General features: G+C 41.8%; 2 protein-coding genes across 2 annotated transcripts in view; both read right to left on the minus strand.

Annotated features, from left to right (window-relative positions):
• Window positions 1-1,562: 1,562 nt before the first annotated feature.
• golt1a (golgi transport 1A) lies at window positions 1,563-3,632 on the minus strand (the record flags this gene model as incomplete). Its single annotated transcript, XM_079242860.1, has 5 exons — window positions 1,563-1,592; window positions 1,670-1,733; window positions 1,814-1,992; window positions 2,971-3,062; window positions 3,608-3,632. The coding sequence occupies 5 exons, from the start codon at window positions 3,630-3,632 to the stop codon at window positions 1,563-1,565; spliced, it is 390 nt and encodes a 129-aa protein (XP_079098986.1).
• A 6,642-nt stretch (window positions 3,633-10,274) lies between these two features.
• The window catches only part of plekha6 (pleckstrin homology domain containing, family A member 6), a gene marked incomplete at both ends in the record, with an annotated part of 69,427 nt that continues 55,654 nt past the window's right edge, over window positions 10,275-24,047 (minus strand). Inside the window, 8 exons of the mRNA XM_079242861.1 lie at window positions 10,275-10,372; window positions 13,394-13,542; window positions 15,519-15,652; window positions 16,222-16,368; window positions 16,480-16,632; window positions 16,818-16,900; window positions 19,488-19,554; window positions 23,923-24,038. Of these exons, the coding sequence (XP_079098987.1) occupies window positions 10,275-10,372; window positions 13,394-13,542; window positions 15,519-15,652; window positions 16,222-16,368; window positions 16,480-16,632; window positions 16,818-16,900; window positions 19,488-19,554; window positions 23,923-24,038 (947 nt within the window). The remainder of the gene's footprint in view (window positions 10,373-13,393; window positions 13,543-15,518; window positions 15,653-16,221; window positions 16,369-16,479; window positions 16,633-16,817; window positions 16,901-19,487; window positions 19,555-23,922; window positions 24,039-24,047) is intronic.

The following is a 24,047-nucleotide window of genomic DNA, read 5'->3' on the forward strand; positions in this document are numbered from 1 at the left end:
TATTTTGTTTGTTTGTTGTAGAAACAAGTATCAAATATAGTAATAATATTTGTCAGGTCTTTGTTGCATCCTGTCTGAAATGATATCCCCAAAATACATAAAGCATATCTTCACAACTACAAGAGCAAGTGTGTGTAGTTGTGCTCTCAGTTGGTTACTGTGTCACTGGTAAATGGTCTGTTAGTTCAGTGGTTCCCAAACGTTTTCTGCAGGGCCCCCTTTTCATTGAAGTATACAAAGTCAAGCCCCCCCGCCTTGTTTGGCTTCAGAACATCTCATAATATTTTGACATGCCTGTCTTCATTACCTACTATTGATTGTTACTTGACCATTACCTGGTCAAGCCCAGGGACAGTTATGCTCCATCATACTTTCTCTCTGTAGCATTTCCTATTGGTGCTTTCACCAACTTGTCAGTGTCAAAACTCCATGTTTGTTTTACCTTGCTGTGCCACCCTGGGATAACTCTGGACCCCCCTCAGGGGCCCGCCCCCCAATTTGGGAACCACTGTGTTAGTTAATGCTGTTGATCCAAACGTGATGAAGTGAAAAGACGACATAAAGACAAGAAGGTGAACAAAAGAAAAACCTCTGAGAAATCCAACTACTGAAAAAAAGTTTGCTCTCAGTTAATGACCATCAAGTGCATGGAAACCTAATAAACGTGACCATTCTGTGGCACATGGCGTTTAGGACTTGGACAGCATAGCTGGGGGCTACCAGGTGTCAGATGAAACGTCTCTCACTTGCAGGTTTGTGGGACTTCTCTCCAAATCCATCCTGAGTTCCTCCATCAGCTCCAAATTCTGGGTAAGCCATATATTTAATGATTGTTTCCCAGTTCATCCCAAAAATATTCAGATGAGGGAGAAAAGCGAGTTCTCTGCGTCTCCTTCAATGATAAAACCGCAGTCAATGGCACACACACACAAACACACACACACTGTTTGCACGTCCTTCTGAACCATATGTTTCTATCAGCAACATTACTCTCAGGTTTGATAGATCAGATTGCAGGTGATAAATGAATTTTGTTACATTTTCTCCTCCCAACATACTCAGAACAGCGTGTGAATGTCCCATATTGCATATTCATTGTGGCAGATGTACTAAGTGGACGCAGACGGCTGTTCTGCACCCTCTTGTGTGTGCAGCGAGTTTCCGCACATTTTGGTACACACAAACCTTTAGTAGATCCAGGCTATGGAGTGTTGCTGCCTCCCCTCACACACACACACACATTAAGGACTTTTTCTGTATTTAAATATTTAATGAGTAAAAGTCTTTCTCTTAACAAGCTACTGGGACATTTAGATAGAAAATATTCAAACTGTTTTCAACACAGACTGGACCAGTCTTATCTGGAACATTATGGGGTGAGTCTATGTGTCTCCACCGCAGCAGTCTATAAGAACAAAAAGATGATGATGATGACGTTAGTTATAAAAAACACAACCAGAACCTCAGAGTTCTGTAGATGACCCGCTCGGTAAACACGTTAAATAGTCCACATCACAGCCTGCCACGTAGATGATGATGTTCTGCATCATCCGTCCGTCACCTCAGACCATGGACTGGCTGCTGGAGGCAAACTGACGGAAAAAACAACAAACATCACGTCTCTGAGCCCAAATCTGTGCTGTTCTTCAGGTTTCTGTAGCAAACTTACTGCACTGAGGAACGGGATGTTCACAGCAGACAGAACAAATCCTAAAGCCATGGGGAAGAAAGACCTGCAGAGGAAACAGGAATTGTTTTACACATATTGTTTGATATGACGCTGTGTTCTGCCGAGCTTCATCTCTCCTCTTACCTGAACAGAAGAACAAACCCATAACTCTCCACCAGCATTCCTATGATAGGCCAGCGACACAGAACCAGAGACACTCCTCCCAGAAAGAAGAAAGATCCGCGAAACTTGTGTCTCTGGAAGAAGAAGTGTGCCGTCCTCCTGAGGCCGATGATGAAGGTTAAACCAGCCAGGAAGAGAATCTGTACAGAGAGGAAATAAATCCTTCCTCTTCTGCTGCACAAAGTCTTCTCATATCACCGCGTTTTTACCAACATTAAAAGGATTTTTATCTCAGCATTTAACAAACCGTCAGCTCACCACAACAAGTTTCAGCGCGAGTTCTATCTGTAATCAGTGCTCATCAGGATACATCTGAAAATTAATGCTGGACAATGATGGAAATTTTAAATCACAATTAATCGCCATTCATCATTTTATATCATTTTAATTATTGCTTATTGTTTTACCCAAAATCCAGAAGAGAATCTAGAAAAATAGTGTATCGCACATAAATGTACTTATATGTGAGTTTAGCAAAATTTGTTTTTCAGACATTTTTCCTGCATGGGACAGTTCAGGAGATCTTTGACACAAATCGCTTGACTTAACGAACTGTTGAACACGTGCACAGGACAACTGGTCCATCATCTGAAAAAAACACATCTGTAATAATACTAATAAGAATAATTATTACATAAATTATACTATTTAGGTGTCGGTATGGTGTCGGTATGGAGGTTGTGAGGAGGGGTGTCAATCAGGACACACAGGACTCTCTGGGAAGGGCAACTCTCTTTACTTTCACTCAGAAACACAACATGAGGACAAATACAGTACCCTCCAGTGGTTTGTCTGGATGGATGGATGTGTAGATATGTGAGGTCTCTTAGCAACATAGTAGTGATATTTTTTCATGGTGAAAACATTATCATGGTTAAGTCCTTGTGGATTTACCATCTAGTCTGCGGTTGGATTGTAAACCTTCTGGACAGGATAAATACCTGGACAACCTCTTCAGATCACCTAAACTGCAAACTATCCATGACACTTTCCCCAAGTTAATGATGATTAAAGGGACTTTAAGGGTTCATTGTGTGTTAACATGACAAAAGCATGTTAGCAGACTCTGAGGAAAATATTCAGTCATGATATTGAAACCATGCAGTTAGAGAACTCACATTCCCAAAGGCCAGCAGGACGGAGTCGAAGTACAGCAGAACCCCAAAGAGCAGGAAAAACAGGCCGAATCCCATCAGACCCATACCAACCTCTGAAGGACAAAACAGACGGTGTCCTCACAAATTCAGCAAGAAGAAGAGTTATTTCTGCTCGTTTAGCTGAGCTATATATATATATGTATACATGTGTGTGTGTATGTATATATATATATGTACAGTGAGAAATTTTTAAAATCCCATTTTAAAATAAATTAGACTGAAATCTGCATAATAGAGACACTTAAAACTATCTTGTTACTGATGTGAAGCTCTGTCCATAAACCATTATTGAATGTATATTTTTAATTTTGCAATTTGAGAGGAGGGGTCTGTTTAACCCGGTTAGTTTGTGCGTGGTGTTGTGGACCTGTTACAGAAGTTATGAACACACGCAGCACAGCTCTCTGCTTTTTAACATTCGCCACATAGGTAGGAAACTTGATAAACTTTAATTACTGAGCTGACAGAAAACTTTGCTGTTAGGACTGTAAATCTGCCTCACAGAGGACGTTTAGCTTTCAGGCTCCCTGAAGGTAAACAGCTGCTCTGAACTCCACAAAGTGCTCGAGCAGAGAGAGGAACGATGTGAAAAACTTACTCTGGAAATCTGTGATGGTTGCCATGTTAGTTTCTCTGATCCTTTATTTGATGGAAGTGTTTCTTCCTGACAGTCAGGATTTCTTCCCTCCATGAACTGTGACCTTTGTGTGTTGACGTGATCATGTGTGAGGTGAACATTAACCAGAGCACCAGTCATTGTGTAAAAGGCGGAGTGTGCCAGCAAGATGCATGCTGGGAAGATCAACACCTCATGTATCCTTGCATTCAGGCAGATACTCTATTCTATTCTATTCTATTCTATTCTATTCTATTCTATTCTATTCTTTTCTACTGTGGCTTAGCAGATGCTAAGTTTCAGAACTGTGTTCCTCATCTATAAAACTCAAAGACTGTAAAGATGATGCGACGTTCTGTCTCTGTTTGTCAATGATAAAAAATATATAAATTGGCAAAAATAAAAGTTCACTAAAAGTGACTAAAGCCTGCAAGTTGGTAATTAACAACAGGATGTTGTGAGATAAACTCCCGATGGAGTGTAATCACGTTCAGCGAATCGGGGCCCAGTGGCCGTCACTCCCTACTGGACACTCAGGAGTTCACGCCGCCCGTTACGTGGCTTCTGGCTTCAATCATAACTAGAGTCATTTCTAACATCAACAACTAGATATGAACTTTGAAAACGAGCTAATTATAAAGTATTTTATCTGGCAGAGGAGGAAAGAAAGAAGAAAACTCTGTTGTGAGTTAAACATGGAGACGAAACCATCGCTGTTTTGGGGTTTTTATTGTCTTATGCAAGTATACTGCAGAAATCAACTGCAATGACAGAGGCAGAGGACTCTTAACGCCATTTTTGGAGTCCACTTCCTGTATTTTGTCCACTTGATACAGACTGAGACCTGGGTTTGTAGGCGGAACGAGTCCGCGTCTTTGGTCCGAATCAGAATTCATGTGGTGCAGTCACATTTCCCCAAACGAAACGGACTTTCCGAGCAAACGGACTCCGATTGGAATCAGAAAGGCTGATATGAATGTGTCCTAAACACACTGAAATATCAACCAGTAAACATGGGTGCAGCTGGAAACAACTAAGTGAAGAGGGATTCTGGTAACAACCCACCAACCTCTTGTCATCAATTCCACTCTAATCCGCACTGGATCCGGTTTGATGTGGAATAATCTGGGCTCTTTGCTTTCCACCTTTATTTGTTCAGTACAGTTTGGCAGAACAAAGGAAGCCTGTTATCTTACCTCAGGTCATTTGTGGCAGTGAAATTTATTACCAACAAGTGGATCTAAATGACAGGAGTCGAAACCATCGTTCCAGGCTGCAAGACATTACAAAAAAATGCATGGATTCATAAACATCTACACAAACACCTCATGTGAATACATTCTCTTTATTGCAAAATTATCTGAAAGCAGGCAAATCTTGCATAGTTCAAGCATTTAATTTAATGTGGCTTCCACGGAGTAGCAACAAATCTGATAGCAGAATGTGCTCCTGAAATGCAGATTATTATTTACACCCAACAAAGTCTATCATGTTTACAGCGGTGACTTCTTCATTCACACGTGCTACAGCGAGAACCACCACCTGCTAACTGATCTGTTTAACATCCATCCAACCATCCATCCAACCATCCAACCATCCATCCATCCATCCATCCATCCATCCATCCATCCAACCATCCATCCATCCATCCATCCATCCATCCAACCATCCATCCATCCATCCATCGAACCATCCAACCATCCATCCAATCTTATTAATCAATAAATGTTCAATGTATCATTTGCAGTAAAAATTGATCCCAAAACCGTTTTTTTTTCTGGATTCTGAACATTGAGTCTTGTAAAAACTAAACACCCTCCTCTTATCCTTCTGTGAAAAGACTTTGAAAGAAGAAAATAGAATTATTCTCCTAAATCCTTATTTTAATCGTCCACGATGGTGGCTTGAAAAACGGTTTTCATAAAAAGCTGCTTTCTGTGACACACTCTTTACACACACACACAGCTCACGTTGACATAAATAGCATACAGGAGACAACGGGGAGGCAGTTGTGGGCCATATGTCTGCTACATGGAGAGGGCACATCTGGAGAAACAAACTCCCATCGTGGAAGGCGTGAAACTCCAGATCAGACGGAGCGCGCTCACTGTGATTCGGATCCAGTTCCATTGTACATTTCAGGAATCTGCATCTGTAAATGGCGGGAAAACTTGGAAGACTTCTATAAAAAAAAAAAAGAAAAGGAGTTTCTACAGTTGTTCTGGCTTTCTGCGTCCACACTGTCTGACAGGGTTCTGCAGCATCTGGGTCTGTGGCCTGATGGTCTGCTGATGCTTCTGAACCTGCTACTGAGAACTAAACCTTTAGGCGAGTCTGCATCCAACTGAGCCCGTCTACTAACTGGACCACCTGTAGAGACAACCTAAAGCAGGTTTTTATGAATAACACAGTGTTCATAAAGTCTCTTTACAATTTAACGAATCTGTTAAAAAACATGTAAATAGATGGTTTTCTAATTAAAAAAAGAAGGAGCAGATATTTAAGTTTGTTTTGGTGCCATTTCATGGACCTCTACATCCACTCGTTCACTCCTCCTTTCATCCAACACCGTCCATGTCTGCGTACAGTTCTTGTGCCATGCACAAACTGAAGGACGTGATGGTGAATGTTGTCCACAGTTCCTCCTGACTGTGTGTATCCAGTTTAGTTTCCAACCTCTAAGGAGCAGCATGTTTCAGGGTTTTATCCAACAGAACCTGATAACCACTGAGTACATGGAAGTAATCCAATTAATACATCATCACTTGTCTTTGGGTTATGTCTTTAAATTATAAAGAGACTTTATGGACACATGGTATACTCTTTATTGATCCCTACTGGGAAATCAGTCTTTATTTAACTCTATTAGAGCTATGTGGGGGAGGGGGGGAGGGGGTTAAGGGCCTTTCTCAGGGCCACAACTCCCCCTTTATTTTCACTTCAGATGATCTGAGTAACCCGATGACATCCGAGAATTTTATCCTCCACAAACTTTGGAGAAAATAACAACAGAACCTTCTAACAGTGGAACACCCATGGTTGCCATGAGGACCGATTTGGAACTTGCATAATCAATAACTTTGTTCAATAAATATGTCTTGCTGGTTCCTGACTTTGCCTGAAAGCTTTTGTTGAAAGAAGTTTCAATGTTTAGAATGTAAAGCGTGAAGAACAGAGGAAATATGTTTATTTCTGCCCATTTCAGCCACAGGTGGTCATTTCCACCACTCAGGTCTGACTTTTAGCTTCCTGAGGGTCCGGATCAGACGACGTGGGAGATTTCTGTAAATGGCGTCATGCAGAGATTGTTGAATCTAAAACATACTGGATGCTGCAGCTTTCTGCAGCTGGAAGAGGAACGTCGTGCAGTTTGTGGATGAGAAACAGCCAGCAGGGCAGATGGAAAAAGGTGGACTGCAGCAGAGGTGCAGCAGACTCCTGATCGTAAATGTTCGTACCTTTATATAACTCTTGTCACTGACTTGTCACCTTGTCTGTTCTTTCTCACTTTATTCCACATTTGTTCATTTCCATTAATTACAGAAATATAGCCTGCATGAAGTGATATTTGTTTGTTTCTGTGATAAATTAAGCAACAATGTTTGCTTTATGGCTGATTTTGGAAAACACTCTATGATTATAATAAGTATTCTATTTGCTGATTATTTATGAAGGGAATGAACTGAAGAGGTCCGAATGGCTGCTGGTGGCCGTTTCAGTCTGAAAGGACAGACCCAATGGAGCAGGTCTGGATCATTGAGATCATTGAGACATTTTTACAGAGAATTAGTTGTGTTTACTTCAGGTTTACTGCACATTAAACACGTCCAGGTTTTAATGGCAACAGAACCGTAAAATCCCCACAACCTGTTTCCACCGGACCGGTTTCCAGTGACCAGGTGTTCCTCAGAACGGCGACTGAGTTCCCGCCTTTCAGTCTCTGTGTAACCTGTCTGGACCTTCCAGCAGTTCAGCTACCTGACTGAGGCATCATCAGAGGGACGATGATGACAACGACGACGATGATGATGGCCAACTTTGTGCTTCATGCATGAGTTACTGTAAACCATCACTGGTTAAATAATGGCTTTAAAATCAACTTTGATAACGCTTTCCATGTCTTTCTCCCATTCAGACACGCAGCATTCAAGGCGAAGATGAGGTATGGAGAGAATGGCATTCTGGGTAAACAGGCATCACAGTGAGTCCTTACAGTTGGACAGTGATGAGAGGTCAACCAGGTTCCTCTCTCCCATGAAGCTCATCTCTGGCAGGTTCACCATCTCCACTTCAGGAGTATCTGTGACTTAGTAGAACATGTCCTGAGTGAAATGAGACGGGAATATGACAAAGCGGGCCAGAAGGAGATCTGGAGCTTCCTTTGTGCTACAGGATTTACATCAGCAAGTGGTGATGATGATCTGGACTTTTGGCTGGTGAGTCCTCAGTTCTTAGCATCCACCCTTTGGCCTCCACCAGACAGCTGTGAGGGTTCCAGCCGCTTGAGATCAGCGGTTCCACAGAGCTCCAGCAATGATCAGATGTTCCCAAAGACCCTCAGAAAGAAGCTCCATCAAACTTCACAGCAGCCAGAGCCTGAACTGAGGAGGCAGACACAAAACAGTCAGTCAAACAGTTAAATACAGTCATCCATCCATCCATACATCCATCTGTCCATCCATCCTTCCATCCATCCGTCCATCCATACGTCCATCCGTCCATCCTTCCATCCATCCATCCGTCCATCCTTCCATCCATCCATCCATCCTTCCATCCATCCATCCATCCATACGTCCATCTGTCCATCCATCCTTCCATCCATCCATCCATCCATACGTCCATCTGTCCATCCATCCATACGTCCATCTGTCCATCCATCCTTCCATCCATCCGTCCATCCATCCATCCTTCCATCCATCCATCATCCATCCTTCCATCCATCCATCATCCATCCTTCCATCCATCCATCCATCCTTCCATCCATCCATCATCCATCCTTCCATCCATCCATCCATCCTTCCATCCATCCATCATCCATCCTTCCATCCATCCATCCATCCTTCCATCCATCCATCCATCCATCCATACGTCCATCTGTCCATCCATCCTTCCATCCATCCATCCATCCATACGTCCATCTGTCCATCCATCCTTCCATCCATCCGTCCATCCATCCATCCATCCATCCTTCCATCCATCCATCATCCATCCTTCCATCCATCCATCCATCCTTCCATCCATCCATCCATACATCCATCCATCAATACATCCAACCATCCATCCATCCATCCTTACATCCATCCTTCCATCCATCCATCCTTCCATCCATACATCCATCCATCCATCCTTACATCCTTCCATCCATCCATCTATCCATCCATCCATCCATCTGTCCATTCATCCATCCATCCATCCAACAATCCATCCATCCATCCTTCCATCCATCCATCCGTCCAACCATCCATCCATCCATCCATCCATCCATCCATCCATCCATCCATCCTGCATATCAGCGATCTCAGGCCGGCTGGGAGACAAAGTCCCTCTGGCATCCCATAAATCTTCTTTGGGTTCTCTTTCTGCTGGGATCTGGCTGGAACACCTAACCAGGGAGGCGTCTGGGAGGCATCCTAACCATATGCCTGAGTCTGGCTCCTCTGGGTGTGGAGGAGCAGCTGCTCTCCTCTGATCTCCTCCTGGAAGACCAAACTTCTCACCCTGTTTCTAAGGCTCAGTGCAGCCACACTGAGGATGAAACTCATTCATGATCTTGTTCTTTGGTCACTTCCGACAGCTGGTGGCCATAGATGAGGGAAGGTAGGAAGACTGACAGGCAAACTGCACCACGACAGACCATTGTAAAATCTGCATCACTGCACGATGGTGGAATCCCAGGTGCCAAAGCTTGGCCACCAGGTGCTCGGTAGTGATCCCCCCTCCCCTGGCCATCTCTGAGACGTTACCCCAGTTTTCATGTTATGGGTGAGCTATTAAATCTTTGTATCAACCCATTTAGTGTCTAAGAATCTTTCTTAGTCTGACCCCTTCCCTGAGCGTCCATGTTTCATCTGATCGGTCCCTCCACTGCTAGCCTGCAGACCCCTCCAGGTTCTCTTTCACGCTTCCTCTCACCATGAAACACCAGCAGTTTTACTGGTTAACCTTTTTTCTCCTCTTTTTACTTTCAGTCCTGGACGTATCTCACCAGTTTTCAAATCGAATCAAAGTTTATTTTAAAAAAGCACTTTTCATGCAAAAGCAACTCCAAGAGTTTCACATTATAAAACAAATTATGACTATATCTAAAACCTTCACACACTCAAGTATAAAACTTTCAAGTTCAAAACCTCACCTGATCATATTGTCATTGTCACACACACATCATCAGGCTCACAGCTACACAGCACACATATCCCCAACACACACACACACCCTTCTTTGCACAAACATAAGCTGTAACTTCTGAGATATAAACCGTTCTGTAATCCTTACACTGATTCTGTGTTTGGTGCTTTCTAAAAACTTACTTTTATTTGCCTTCAAGAAGAAAAAAAGCAAACCAGCTAGCTGTTTTTAATGTAGTGACATGTGGTCAGAGTGAGTGGACGGGAGCACGGGGAAAAGTGTGGGGTGGTGGACACTCACCTGGTCACACCTTCATGATGTGTGCAGAGTTGGGGAAGTCAGCAGAGGATGGTGGAGGGACCAGGCTGGTCGGGGACATGGGGGGACTGGAGGCACATTGGGCTGGGGGGAGAGGGAGTGTAGGGGTGGATAAAACAAAGAGTGAGAGGGAAAAGTTCAGTAAGAACGTGAGGAGGGAGTGGACTGTTTTCCTGAAAATACATGAAGGTCTTTTATGTCTAAGTTTCTTTTACATCTAAAAAATGTCTGAAATGTTTTATTTTTCTGCTTTTAGATCTCAGGATATGTATTTATGTCACTGAAAACCAAATGAGGAGGTCTCTTACGGATCACGAACACATATGGAGCCTTAATGGCTTTTTATGGATAAAAGACTTGCTGGACTACCTCTCTGGAATACCTTGATGATTGTTTTTGTAGCATCATCTGTTACTGTATCATTTGTTACATTTCACTCATGTGACCTTTACAAGCCAATCTGCTGCTGTTTGACACAACACAAATGTGAAACAGCTATGGTCAGTAAATCTGATCTAACTTTAACCTAATCTAGGCCGTATTAATTAGGATTCCATTTAAAATATTTATTACACTTTTACATTGTTCTCACATGGAAAATGTATTTTTTTTACATTTTAACCTTCCTTGACCTGCAGTGCAAACTACAGATAATTATGTTATTTATTAAAGACAGCCACAGCTCCACCTGGTCAGATATCGAGGCGCCGCTCATCTTAACACAAGATCGGTTGTGTTGCTTAAATCAACACTTCTCTGTTCTCTCAAGGCTGTTCCTGTATCAGACTTCAGACTTTTAGTCTTGCTATATGAGATGATTTGCTCTCAGTCTGAGAAAACTCATGTCCTTGCTGAGCCGTCGCGGAGCGTAGGGATGTGTGGAACATGCTTTGTCATCCCTTGTGTTTGTCACAACAAAGGGACATTAATCTGCATTGCAAGAATAATGACTGAGCCATTTTTAGTGTGGGGGTGTGAAATGAAAAGATGGTGCTGAACTATTCTAAGATCATGCAGTAGTAAATAAAAATATGGAGAGAAAATCAACTAAACTAGAAAGGAAGCATGTGCACACATGATTCCTGGAAACATGCAACAGCCTGAAACCTTGTGGTACTAGTAAACCGATCTGGGGGTGTAAGCGGTTTTGTCTGCGCATAGCAGGTGACTTGCAGACAGGTGTTTAATGATTTGTCTTTGCAGGCGTGTTTCAAACACAAAACTCTGATTTAAATTTGACATAGAAAGTAAACATTTGTGTTTTCAATATTAATGGGGACATGATCAAAAGTCACTTTTCTAATTCCTCAGAAGAATTTCCCGTGAGGTTTTATGTCACTAACAGACCAAAAACTCCATCTGGGATGCAATTAGGGTTAATTTCATGTCTTTGAAATGAAAATTTTCGAAAAGTCGACTAAAATTCTCCCCAGCTGCGACGTAGAAACTGCAGAAGTCCCTCCCCCTGCTTGACTTCAAGCTAACCCATGTTCGCACCAGCGTTAGGTTTAGGGTTAGCCAGCAGATAGCAGCAGGGACTGTGGCTAGCTGTACTGAACTCTGTAGTCCTGTAACCATGAACAGCTTGTTGGTGAAACCAAAACCTTCCATCATGAGGGTCCATACTGAAGTGTACAACTTGTTCTCATAGTTTTATATTTATTCTTAATGAACAGATCTTTTCCTGTTTTCTGTTCTCTGACTTCCAATAATAAAATCGGGTTGGCATATTATTCATGTGAAAGCGTTCATGCTAACAGCTAATGTTGATGCTAATAGCTAATGTCAATACTAGCAGTCTTTTAGTAAGTTATTACTCGGAACAGTTCATGCTACTGTTGCTTCAATTATTTTTAATTAGTGAGTTTTAGTTGAAAGTTTGAGTCTGAGAATCAGAAAACCTGCAGATGAAGAGAATATGAGTCCTATAATTCTCCCACTGCATGAATGCAGTGTTAGCAGCTTTGGTCAACTCAGCCCTAAGAGCGGTCAGTGTTAACCCGTAAAATCCCTAAAATGACTTTTGTTTTGTTTTACATTTGTATTATAAAACACAGAAGCAAATAATCATACTGATTATTACACAACAATGTTTAAAATCTTCTAATCCCTTCTATTTCAGGGCAATGAAGTTCTTCGCAGTGACCTGACTGAGAAGGAGGGTCTGAAGCGGAGCTTAGCTAGAAGCAGGTGGTGTGAAGCTTGATTGTATCGTCAGACTGTCACACTCGTATCCATAATAATATCACCTGCTGTACTACTGTTAGTGATAAAGTCCAAATTTCTGCAGCTGGATGTCTCTTGTTTACAATAAAATATGTTGAACAGGTTTGTTATTGAAAAGAGGACTGGTTTCACAAGGTGAATGTTTAAATGTATGAAACTTAACACAATGAATTTGATAACTGATAATGTCCGTAAACATGGCAGCTAAACGCTCTAAGCCTTTGCCTCTATGTGTTATAGCCTATGGCACAGATAAAATGACAGATTTTGGAGTTATACTCCAGGAGTGGCCTCATGCTTGGGGTCTGATTTGGGTTCATAAGGGTAGGGTTGCGGTGCAACGCGAGCTTGTTCATGGGCCATTTTCATGTGGCGCGTCGCTGTTAGTCAGGAGTAATAATGGAGGCAAAGTAAGGAGTAAAAGAGAAGGAGCCGTAAACTGTGTGAACCTTCTGTTAGGTTGTGTAACGAGAGGAATTTAGCAAAGCTGCTGCAACGTTCCACTATCTTTCAGTCTCCACGCCTTCAGACAGAACATAGCCTTGAGAAGTGCTCTCATGGGTTAGGTAAGAGCCTAAAGTATAAATTGAACTGATATATCAGATTGGGAAAAAAGTGCATTTTATGTCTCCTTTTATGTTTTTGCTATTTCTATTTGTTTCAAATTATTTTGTGTTATGTAATTTCTGGATATTTGTGTCTGCAAGAAGCTTAAAGGTATGGATAAAATAATTTACACGGCTTACAAGTCATGTATTCCACATGCACAGCAACATTGCATTGATTTTCTCTCCATATTGAATATCTTCATCTACATGCTGTGTGACCGAGATAGTGTCAGAGCAGATGTCCTGTCTGTGGTGTAGCCAGAGTCCTAACCAGACAGGAGGCGGCTCCGACGGGAGGCCTCAGCAGCCAGAGCGCAGGAGATCTCAATCCTCTTCTCCTGCTCCTGAAGCTGATGCTGGGAGCTGGCTGAAGCTCCACCCTCCACAGGACCGTCCAGGAGAGGAACCACGTTCTGCAAGCTGACACATGAAAATGGGGGTCAAAAATTACTTAACATCTCATTTGCTCTTTTTTAATTTCGTTTTAACAATAGCAGACCAATAACAGAACTTAACAAGACGGAGCAGGAAGCATTCAAAACCTGCAGGACAGCGGTTCTTGAGGACACCCTTAAACATGGAGAACCGTCCATCTATTTTCTGCTGCTTATCCGAGTCAGGTTGCAGAAGCAGCTGTCTAATCAAGGAAACCCAGACTTCCCTCTCCCAGCCACTTTCACCATCTCATCCTGGGGAATCCCAAGGCGTTCCCAGGACTGCCAACAGATATAATTCCTCCAGTGTGTCCTGGATCTTCCTACCAGAGGGACGTGCCTGGAGCACCTCATTAGGGAGACGTCCAGGAGGCATTCTAACCAGATGCCTGAACCATCTGGCTCTTCTTGATGTGGAGTACTCTGAGCCCCTCCCAGATAACTGAGCTTCTAAGCTTATCTCTAAGGGAGAGCCCGGCCACCTGAGCTGTGGCAGAGGAAACTCATTTCAGCCGCTTGTATTTGCAATCTTGTTCTTTTGGTCATCATCCACAGCTTGTGACCATAGATGGCAGTAGGAACGTAGAGCGTCCAATAAATCAAGACTTTGCCTTTTGGCTCAGCTCCTTCTTCGCTAAAGCTGAGTGACTGTGGAGTCCACACGACTGCAAAGGCTGCACCGGTCTGCTTCTCAATCTCCTGTTCCATCCCTCCCTCAAATGTGAAAAAGACCATGAGATACTTGAACTTCTCCACTTGTGGAAGGATTTTACTCCCAACCTGGAGAGGACACTCCACCCTTTTTCAGCATTTGCTCTTAGATTTGGAGGTGCTGATCCTCATCCCAACTGTTTTAATCTTGGTTGCAAATTGCTCAGGAAAACTGGAGATCATGGCCTGATGGAGCCAACAGATTCAGGTCAGTTGCAAAAAGCAGAGACCTGATCCTGAAGCCACCAAACCAGAAAACCTCAGAGCACCTAGAAATTCTGGTCATAAAAGTTATGAACCAAGCTCCGCAACAGGCCATACAGAGGCTGGAGAGCTCATAGAAGGAGTCCAGCACAGCTTGCTCACTGAGTACCTCCCACAGGAGTCGCTGGGGAACACAGCTGGATGCTCCTGGATCCAAGGTTCGACTAATCAGCTGAAAATTACTCAACACAAAACCATTACTGTTGATAGTTTTGCCACTTTTAAATATAGCATTAAAAGATTTTTTTTTTTGTATAAAGTCAAATAACTGAAGCCAATAGTGTTGTAACATGAATAAACTGCATTTCTCAGAAATACAAGTTTTTCTTTTTGTGCAATTTGTACATCAAAAATAGTTATTATTATGTCATTGGGAAGTTTATTATGTTAGGTTATGTTTTTGGTGCCTTCATCTGCCTGTCCGCTTGTTTGTTTGTTCTTTTGCAAATTTATGCAAAAATGACTTGGTGGATTTCTGTAATTTGCTTTCTACGAATGGGTCTTAGTCTAACTTAGATTCCTTACAATTTTATATGTGATCTGGAAGGAACTGTGGTCACCAGACTTTTTAAAATGATTCTTCACAATATGGGTGAAATTAGCTACATTGTGGAGGTCTTAGCTATCGAGTGCTTTTCTAGTATTATTTAAAATGTAAAAAGCTGTCAATTTATTGGCTTTATTGCATTTAAAATGACCAAAATGATCATTATGTTACAAAAATAATCAATTTTTGCATTTAAGAGGGACAATGTAAAATCCAAACTGTGATAAGACAGATCCAGCCAACGCAGACTGATGGCGATGATGAGATGTTCACCGTCCACAGATGACACTCGGAACATAACATTGGACCGATGGAGAGCGGGCCGTCACAGTAATGAACAACAAACGTGAATTGTGAGAACAGTTTTCAGAGGAGGCACCAGAACATCTCGTGATCCTGCAGAGACGAACTACAGGCGACACTAAGAGACCAAACCTTACTTGGATTTTGCAATTAGGGTCTTGATCCGGTCCAGTTTCTTCTGCTTCTCCTTCTGCTCCTCTGGGCTCAGCGGCGGCCTCTCCTCTGTTTCCAGGTAACGCTCTGGGATCACAACCTTTTCAGGGGCCATCAGCTGGAAAACATGAAACTCCTGTAAAGATGCTGGTCTGGAGGGCTGTAAAGGTTCAATCTAGTTTATTCCCTCATAATCTCAGGACACCACAACCAGTTCTGTCGTGCTTTTCTTCCCTTCCTGGTTTTATCAGCATTTAATAAATTCATGTATTATGTATTTTAATTTGTCACTGTAGCGTGGTTTCTGTGTGAAAACGTTTCTGGTTCCTGGCACTGAGAACCAACTGGTAGCTTTGTGAACTTTCTTTCTCTTTTCAAGAAAAATGGCCTCCATTGCAACAAGCATGTTTTATGGGAAGAGCAAAAGTGCATAAAACTTTTCTTTGTGCTGATTTTTACTTGAAATTTTGTAGTTATATTTTCATTGAATATCTTATAAACACATTAAATCGTTTCTTAGATAAATATAACTATATTTTACCACAGTATTTAAAAGTTTAAGCAATGTCCTCCGTAGTGGACATTTGTAGTTACACGTTTGTTTTCCTGGTAGTCAGGAGGAAATAAATAAACAACTCTTGCCTGAGTTTATGAGGAAATAAACCTGAATGTAATGTGACTTCCCACCTCTCTGCCGATGTCGTAGTGTTCTGGTTCCACCTGTAACCGTCTCAGACGAGCGATTTCTTCCCCTGGAGATTCCTGACCTTCACCCCGGACCGCTGCCTCCAAGTCTTTGATGTCAATTTCATGAGCTGTCAGCCGCCTGCGAACCTGCCCGCACACATGAGCGAAACTTACTGGTAAAACCAAGTTGTTCTGGTTTCCTCTCATCAGAAACCAGAACCAGGAACATGTGTGCCCATGGATCCAGATGGTTCGTACCACTTTGTAGTTGGCTGGAGACTGGCCAAGGTTCAGACTGCGCCTCTTGTCCCTCATGGAGCTACTCTGGTTCCTACGGATCCTCTCGTTCTGCTCCTCCACGCTCATCTTGGACTTGACCTCCGCAGTGAACACAGCACTCTTTGGACGCTCCTGTCAACACATTCGAGACACAAATCCTCCGTGATGGAAGCTACAGCCTGTTTCTGTCCAAACTCCAATCTGCCAATTCCGCTCTGGGTTCCCAGAGAGTACAACACACTCTTTTCGGTGTGTGTATGTTTGTGAGTGTGTGTGGTGTGTGTTAGTACCGTGAGGTGTGACTGGCTGGCACCTACCCTGGAGATGTGTCGGGAAGCTTCAGCAGAGTTTCTGGGAGACTCTTCGTTGGGGGATTTGGTTCTTGGAGGAACAATGCCAACTGATGTTGAAACAGAAAACAGAAGTTTGATCCAGAAGAGAAATCGTTCGCCTCAGAGAGGAAGATGAAGAAGCTTCAGTCGATCAATGATAAAAGCTCAGGAGCAGAAGTCAGCGACGCTAAACGATTAAAACGTCTGGACAAGCTCCGTTTTCTTCTGCCACCCGTCTAAAACGACACAACCTCAAAAAAACTTGAGTTTACCTTCAAAACTACAGGGAATGTGTGCGTAATATCGGCTTGAAAGAAAGATGACACATAGTGAGATCACCAGAGAAGCATCAGAGTCTGTCAGATTATATTCACATGGAACACAGGAGAAGATGTAAAGGTTATCGCCTCCTAACAGAAAACCACATTACTTTCAGTTAAACCCAGAAGATTGCAGCACAATTCGTCTCTGAATCAGTAAATTAATCCTAGGAATAAGTAGAGCATTCCTAGAAATGAATAGTTTTAGGAAAATGTAATGTAGTCCTTGGAATGACAAAAGTTGTCTTAAGAAATGGGAATGTAGTCCAAGTTGTTGTTAATGTAGTCCCTGGCATTGGAAACATAGACTTGGGAAGAAGGCCTATGAATTCTTTGGAACTGACCAAAGTATTGCTATAAAAACTGTAAAATGGTGCTAGGAATGTGTGGAACAGTCCAAGTCAGTAAGGAATCAGTAAGGAGTCTTAAGGCCTTTACACACTGGGACCAATGCAAACAAACAACATTAAAAATTGCAAATAACTCTGAAATAAATTATCAACGTTTCTGTCTGTGCAAACCAAGATGCGAAATTGCGAATAAATGATGAAAATTGCAAACTTGCAGCAGAAGAAAAGACAAAAAGAGGCACTGAGTTCATCCTGTTCTAGGAAAGAGAGGAGAACTTTGGGAGTTTCACTGTTTAATCCAGGATCTGAAGCTGGACCACGGCCGCTTCAGGTCGGACTTTAGGACGTCTCCAGGACAGTTGGAGGATCTGCTTTAGCAGCAGCTGCTCGCTTTAAGAAGCAGAGAAGAAATAATAAAGACGCTCGGCCATGATGATACAAAGTTTAAATAAAACAGCAGCCAAAGTGACAACTGTATCAGTCAACATGCCTTCTCTGATTGGTCGATTACATATCTGTGTGAATATTTAAAAAATCTCCCTAAGTTAAAAAAATAAAAAATCGCCAGACAGACTTTTGTTACTGATGTGACTTCACACTGATCCAATAAAAACCATTGCTGTACGAATCTTCAGACAAAATATTCGGAGTAGGTGTGTAAAGGCCTTTAGAGTTAGAAAAGTAGTCCGGCGAATTAGTAATGTCTCAAGAGGAACTAAAGGGAAAAAAGTGAACTGGAGCAGCTTTCCAGATGTTTTAACACACACTCTCAAAAATAGAGGTACAAGATAAGGACATTTCTGTACCTATAGGTACATTTTAAAGAAATGTTCTCTCAAAAGTACAATACTGGTCTTTAAGAGACCAGAAGCACCTTCAGAGTACGAAAAAGGGTTCAAAGTGACATAAAGTACAAATTTGTACCATTTCGACCATAAGGGAACCTGCAGCATTGAAAAATGTAATGTTAATGGCTGTAATGTTACAAACTAGAGCAGAGTTGAGTGATGACAGTAGTACTACTTAACAGTCATTTACTACACCAGACAATGAAGGTCAGATGCTGCAAACTAAGTGTATGTCTGGTCACTATTTTAGTTTTTGAAGATTATTTCTAGATTAAAGATAAGATAATATTGCTAAGTTGCATGGACCAGGTCTAATGCTGTGGAAAACATAAAAAACATAACTTGATAAGGTGAGGTTGAACTTGATAAGGTACAAAAATAGACCAGAACTGAAGGGTACAGAAATGTCTCTCAAAAGAGTACACCCCCAGCGACAAGCATTTGTACCTTTTTAGTTACAAGCTGGTACCTCTATTTTTGAGTGTGCAGGTAAAGATCACAGGAAGTTATCCAGCGACGCTGATGATGACCTCTACCTATTATCAGTCAGGTGGATGGAAGGACAGACCCTGAATTTACCCTGAAAAGCTCACGAGGATCCAGAAAGAAGTGAAGCTCAAGACAGTTCATGATGGAAAGATTAATACGTCATTATAAAACCCCTTCCCTTCATCTCCATGGAAACCACAGAGATCCTGATGATTCATTTAAAACAAAGTAAAAAGTTTAAAAAAAAAACTTTGGACCTCAAAAATATCAAAAGTAAAGCAGGATTTTGGATTCCTCCCTGCTACTTCACACAGTTTTTGTCTGACAGTGATGAGAGACATGTTTGGAATCTGCTTCCATGACATCTTGTTCGTGTGGTTTGCTTGAAGCTGAGAAATGATCAGAGGCTTTACATCGACAGTGTTGCTCATAGCTTTTTACATTCTCATGTAATAGATTAAGCTTTGGAGTGTGTTTGTCTTGGATGCCACTGGTCGGTGGAGTTTTTCCCGTCACTTAGAATACTACATGTTAGGATTGCTTCTCCTGGTGTTTGTACAACAATACTTCGTACTGCCCTCTCTATGGAGGGATGTTGTCAGTAAGGGGTTAAAAGCCTTATATAAGCTTCACATGAGGTGATGGTACCTTTATTTGTGTTGGACTGAAGCTGTTCCTGAACTTCTCTGGAGCTGCTCTGGTCTCCTCTCTTCATCTGTAAAACAGAAATATCATTTATCATGTCATGAAGCTGAAATCAAAGCTTAGCTGCTTCCTCACTTTATCTCTTTATGACGAAATCAGCTGCAGCTGCAAGCGCTGATAACAAGGTCCAAGCCTCTGAAGCTAAGCAACGGAAAGCCATTTTATCATTTTTTGCATTTTACAGCAGAAAATTTTAAATATTAGTTAAAAATACAAAGTTTACCTGAAAAAAAAAAAAAAAAAAAGAGTACAGATATTTCCCCTTGTTAGGGACTCCGTACGGAGTGCTGGGAATGTTTTGGCGCTCTTAAGATTGATATATATTTGGGAATCAAATTTTTAAAAAAAATTGATTATCTAGATTTTTTGCTTCACAATTTTATAATAAATGTTTTTCTTAAAAAAATCTATATTTTTCAAATAAAAAAAAAAATCCATTATTGAATTTTTGTTGGTTTTTTTATTGTTTTTATTGATGTTTTTTACTTGTCTTCTTGGGTTATAGCAGCAGAATGATGGTCTGGCTGCTGTGTTGTTTTTTTCCTGATTGAAATGAAGAAAAATGATGAGCAGAAACAGTTTTGTTTTTAATCTCTACAAAAATCAGCATTATCGAAGCATTGTGAGAATCGCAAATTAAATCGAATCGGTACCCCAGCCCTAATATTTACTAAATTAAAATCTGTAAATTTTTTGTGCATTTTATGACTCAAAAAAAAAAAAAAAAAAAATTTGAACAAGTTTGGTTCCAAAAGAGTAATCTGGTACGGAGAAGCACAAATTTACCTAATTTGCATTTTTCCTAAAGGAAGCGAAGTGTGAAGCATCTTGAGTTCCCGCTTGCTCCAAGACGTTCCTGCATTTATCTTTTGTTGTTGTTTTGGTTCAAACCTATTTTGCTAGTTTTAGCATCATAGTCAGATACCCATAACGTTGTAATAGAGCTAAATATTAAGATTTTAAAGGATAATTTGTTAAAGTAATGTCTATTTTTTCAGCTTAATTTTCACTATGACCGGGTGAAAGTCCTCAGACAGGTTAACGACAATATTTTGCTGTGTAAACCAGAAATATTTCTTCATAAACAAAGTCAATTAGAGCCATTTGAACTTGTGACTTTTGTTTTATGCCAAAACCTAAAGACTTTTGCCGTAGCGCCACCTCGTGGTTTACATGTGTGATTTTTTTTTCTGTGTGAGGTGCCATCCAGGTTTGGTTTCAGCCTTGTAGATGCTGTCTTCCATTCGCGTTTTGGCAGCACATATAGTTTTATGTACGGAAAAAAAATAACAAGAAGGGAAGAATAATAAAAAGCGGAGAAATGTTCCAGCACACCGGAGTGCTGAGAACTGCGATGTAGTGTATCACAGGGTCTTTACTTCTCCATGGGCTTGGACCACTAATAATCATCACTTTAATTCATCACAATACATAGTTACAGAGTTAATGGTACGTTACTTTCTTATTTTCTGTTTCTTTAATTAAAACAAAAAACAAAAAAAAAAAACACACACACACACAACCTAAGACATAACCCGGTTATGAATGTTGGACATGACACTGTCTCAACAAATCATTCATGTGAGAACTTTGTGAATGAAGATGAGCCACAAACATGGATCCCTTTCCAGCCACACCTGAACTCTGAGGTGATTTTCTAACTCATTCTTCATCTGCATGATGGTTTGAAAAATGGCCTACAAAACTTTCCAGCTTTAAAACTCTGCATTTCTGACTCATTTACTGACACAATGACATTTGTTGGGAACATATCTGGAGCCATCGCTGACCAGCAGCGACCCAAGGTCCAGAAACCAGACTGGACAACCTTTTCTTCCAGAGTGCAGCGTGACATTGCAGCTGGATTTAAATTATACCGATGAGGACAACAACATGGAGGGTGGGGTCATCATGATGACGGGAGAGCAGAAAGACCCAGATACCTTGTGTGTGATGTCTTCCTGGTCTGGGTAACCTTCATCCAAGCCCAAGCTGCGCAGCCATGCGGTGCTGTCTAAAGGCAGAGGGGGGATGGAGGGAGGGAAGGTGGTGGAGGGCTCCAAGGGGTAGTAGGACTTGGGGAGGGGGGGCCTTGGTGGTACACTTTCCTAGACCCCGGTTCGAGAGGCAGGAGGTGGGAAAGGAAGAGACGGAGAGAGAGAGAGGAAGGAAAAGCGTTCTGAACATCACAAGAAGAGCTGAGCAGTGGCTGTAACATGTAACCCGACACATACACCCCCACCAGACCGCTCACAACGTTTCATCAAGTTCCTGACCAGGGCTGTCAAACATGCAGCCAGAACAGAACCACCACAGGGTCCAGTCTGGCCAACAGGATGACTTTGGCAAATAGCAAGAAGATATTTATTGTAATCTGCGATGGAGTGGCGAGCTGTCCAGGATGTACCCTGCCTTTTGCCCAAAGACAGTTGGGATAGGCTCCAGCTTCCCTACGACCCTTCATTGGATTAAGCGGTTAGGAAAATTAATGAACGAATGACTGAATATTTATTGTAGTTTTCTAATAAAAATTACAAGAATTCCAAACTTGTCTACCGAAGGTTTTATATAAAAGTACAACATTTCCAAGGCAGGAGGACAGCTATCATTTCTCTCTGACTTAATAAATCTGACCAGTTTGTATGACGTGGATAGTGAGTTTAGATGGTCAGGATTACTACAACTGTGTGTGTATCTACACATATGTACATTTAAAATAACTTACTCTGATCATAATGTGAAATACCTCATTGTTCAATTCCACATATATGTGATGGAATATTTTGGGGTTTTGTTGATTCTGTAGATTGTAAAGCATGTGGAAATGAGTAAATATGTAAATGGTTAATGTTTAATATAAAATATGTAAATAAATATAAAAAAAATAAATACATTTAATTATCAATTAATATATCATTTTAAAAAACACACACCATTTTTATGGAGTTTATAAAAGTTATTCAAATAATTGTGATTTTTTTTTTTCAGTTTAGATTTATGAATAAAAATGTAACATAAAAAATGTATTTAATGCATATAAATAAAATTGAAATCAATAAATATAAATTGAAAAATACTTAAAAAGTTCTAAAAGTTTATTTTTAAAAGTATATAAATAGTATAGTATAGTATAGTATATAATTTATTAAATGTAAATTGTTTAATAATGGTGGTTAGCACTGTGGCCTCACAGCAAGAAGATTGCTGGTTAGGGCAGCATTTAAACTGTCTGTTTAGACTGTTTGCATGTTCTCCCTGTGTATGCGTGGGTTCTCTCCAGGTACTCTGGCTTCTTCCTACCATGTTAGGTTAATTAGTTTCTCTAAACTGCCCATAGGAGTGAGTTGTTGTTGTCTCTGTGTGGGCCTGCAATGGACTGGCGAGCTGTCCAGGGTGTACCCCGCCTTTCGCCTAAAGACTGCTGGGATAGGCTCCAGCTTCCCTGAAACCCTTCATCGGACTAAGCAGTTTGGATAATAAATGAGTGTAGGTCATTTTAGAAAAGGAAAAATGTGGATTTTTCATATTTATTGGCTTTTGTGCTGCTATTTTTCCAGAGTTTGACACCCCTCCTCTAACCTGTGATCAACCATCAGAACCAGAACGTACTGACACATCTGAGGATGGCAGGAAGGACAGGAAGGAAGAGGAACCAGAGGAGAGGTTGAATGACAGTACTGAACAGATCCAGCCTGATGCGAGTTGGTTCTCAGAATCTGAAAGTCGGGTTTGACTCAGCATGAAGACTTTCCCTGAATGCTGACTGGCCGAATCAAACTGGGATGTGACGTGGACCAGTGGGTCTGTGTTTTAGCTGTCTGAGCCACCAGACGGTGGAAGTAAATCTGTGCTGGACTCAGAATGGAAGAGGGAAACCAGTAGGCCACCACACCGGGTTTCAGGAGGTCTGGATGAAGGGAAGGAGGTTCTGGATCTGGGCTACATCATCTGTCCAGTCCTGAAGAAGGATCAGGGATTCAGGAAACGACCATCTGTCTCAGAACCTGACCAAGCCAGGACAAAACTGTTTTCTGACTCGGTGATGGTGACCAGCCATCTTCAAGGATGTTGGAACCAGTTTGGACTGGGTCAGGGGGGAGGACTGCATTAACAACCATGACACAGAAACCGATCTGTCCTGTTCTGGTCATGTCTGAATCTAGATTCTGATGGAGCTGTGAGCTGGCTCTGTCTGGATCCACCTCTGCATGGTCTGGCTAGAGACTCTGTGAGGACACACGCGCTCACAAACATAGCTGGGCTCAGGGTCCCAACTGGTTCTGGAGTCAGGGTTTTCATTTGGGTCAGACTGAAAGATCCACCTTCTACACACTGCAGGGGTTTCTGAGCCAGGTTCTGGGCAGAGTCCAGTTCTTACCTCTGGGCCCAGCTGCTTGGTGGGGGAGAAGGGGCTGAGCGGGCTAGTGAGGCTGATGGAGCTGAGGGGACTGGCAGGACTATTGGTGCTAAAGGAGCCCGAAGCAGCGCTGACCACTGTGGGAG

This window comes from Telmatherina bonti (assembly GCF_933228915.1).
Source record: "Telmatherina bonti genome assembly, chromosome: 6".
Lineage (NCBI taxonomy): Eukaryota > Metazoa > Chordata > Actinopteri > Atheriniformes > Telmatherinidae > Telmatherina > Telmatherina bonti.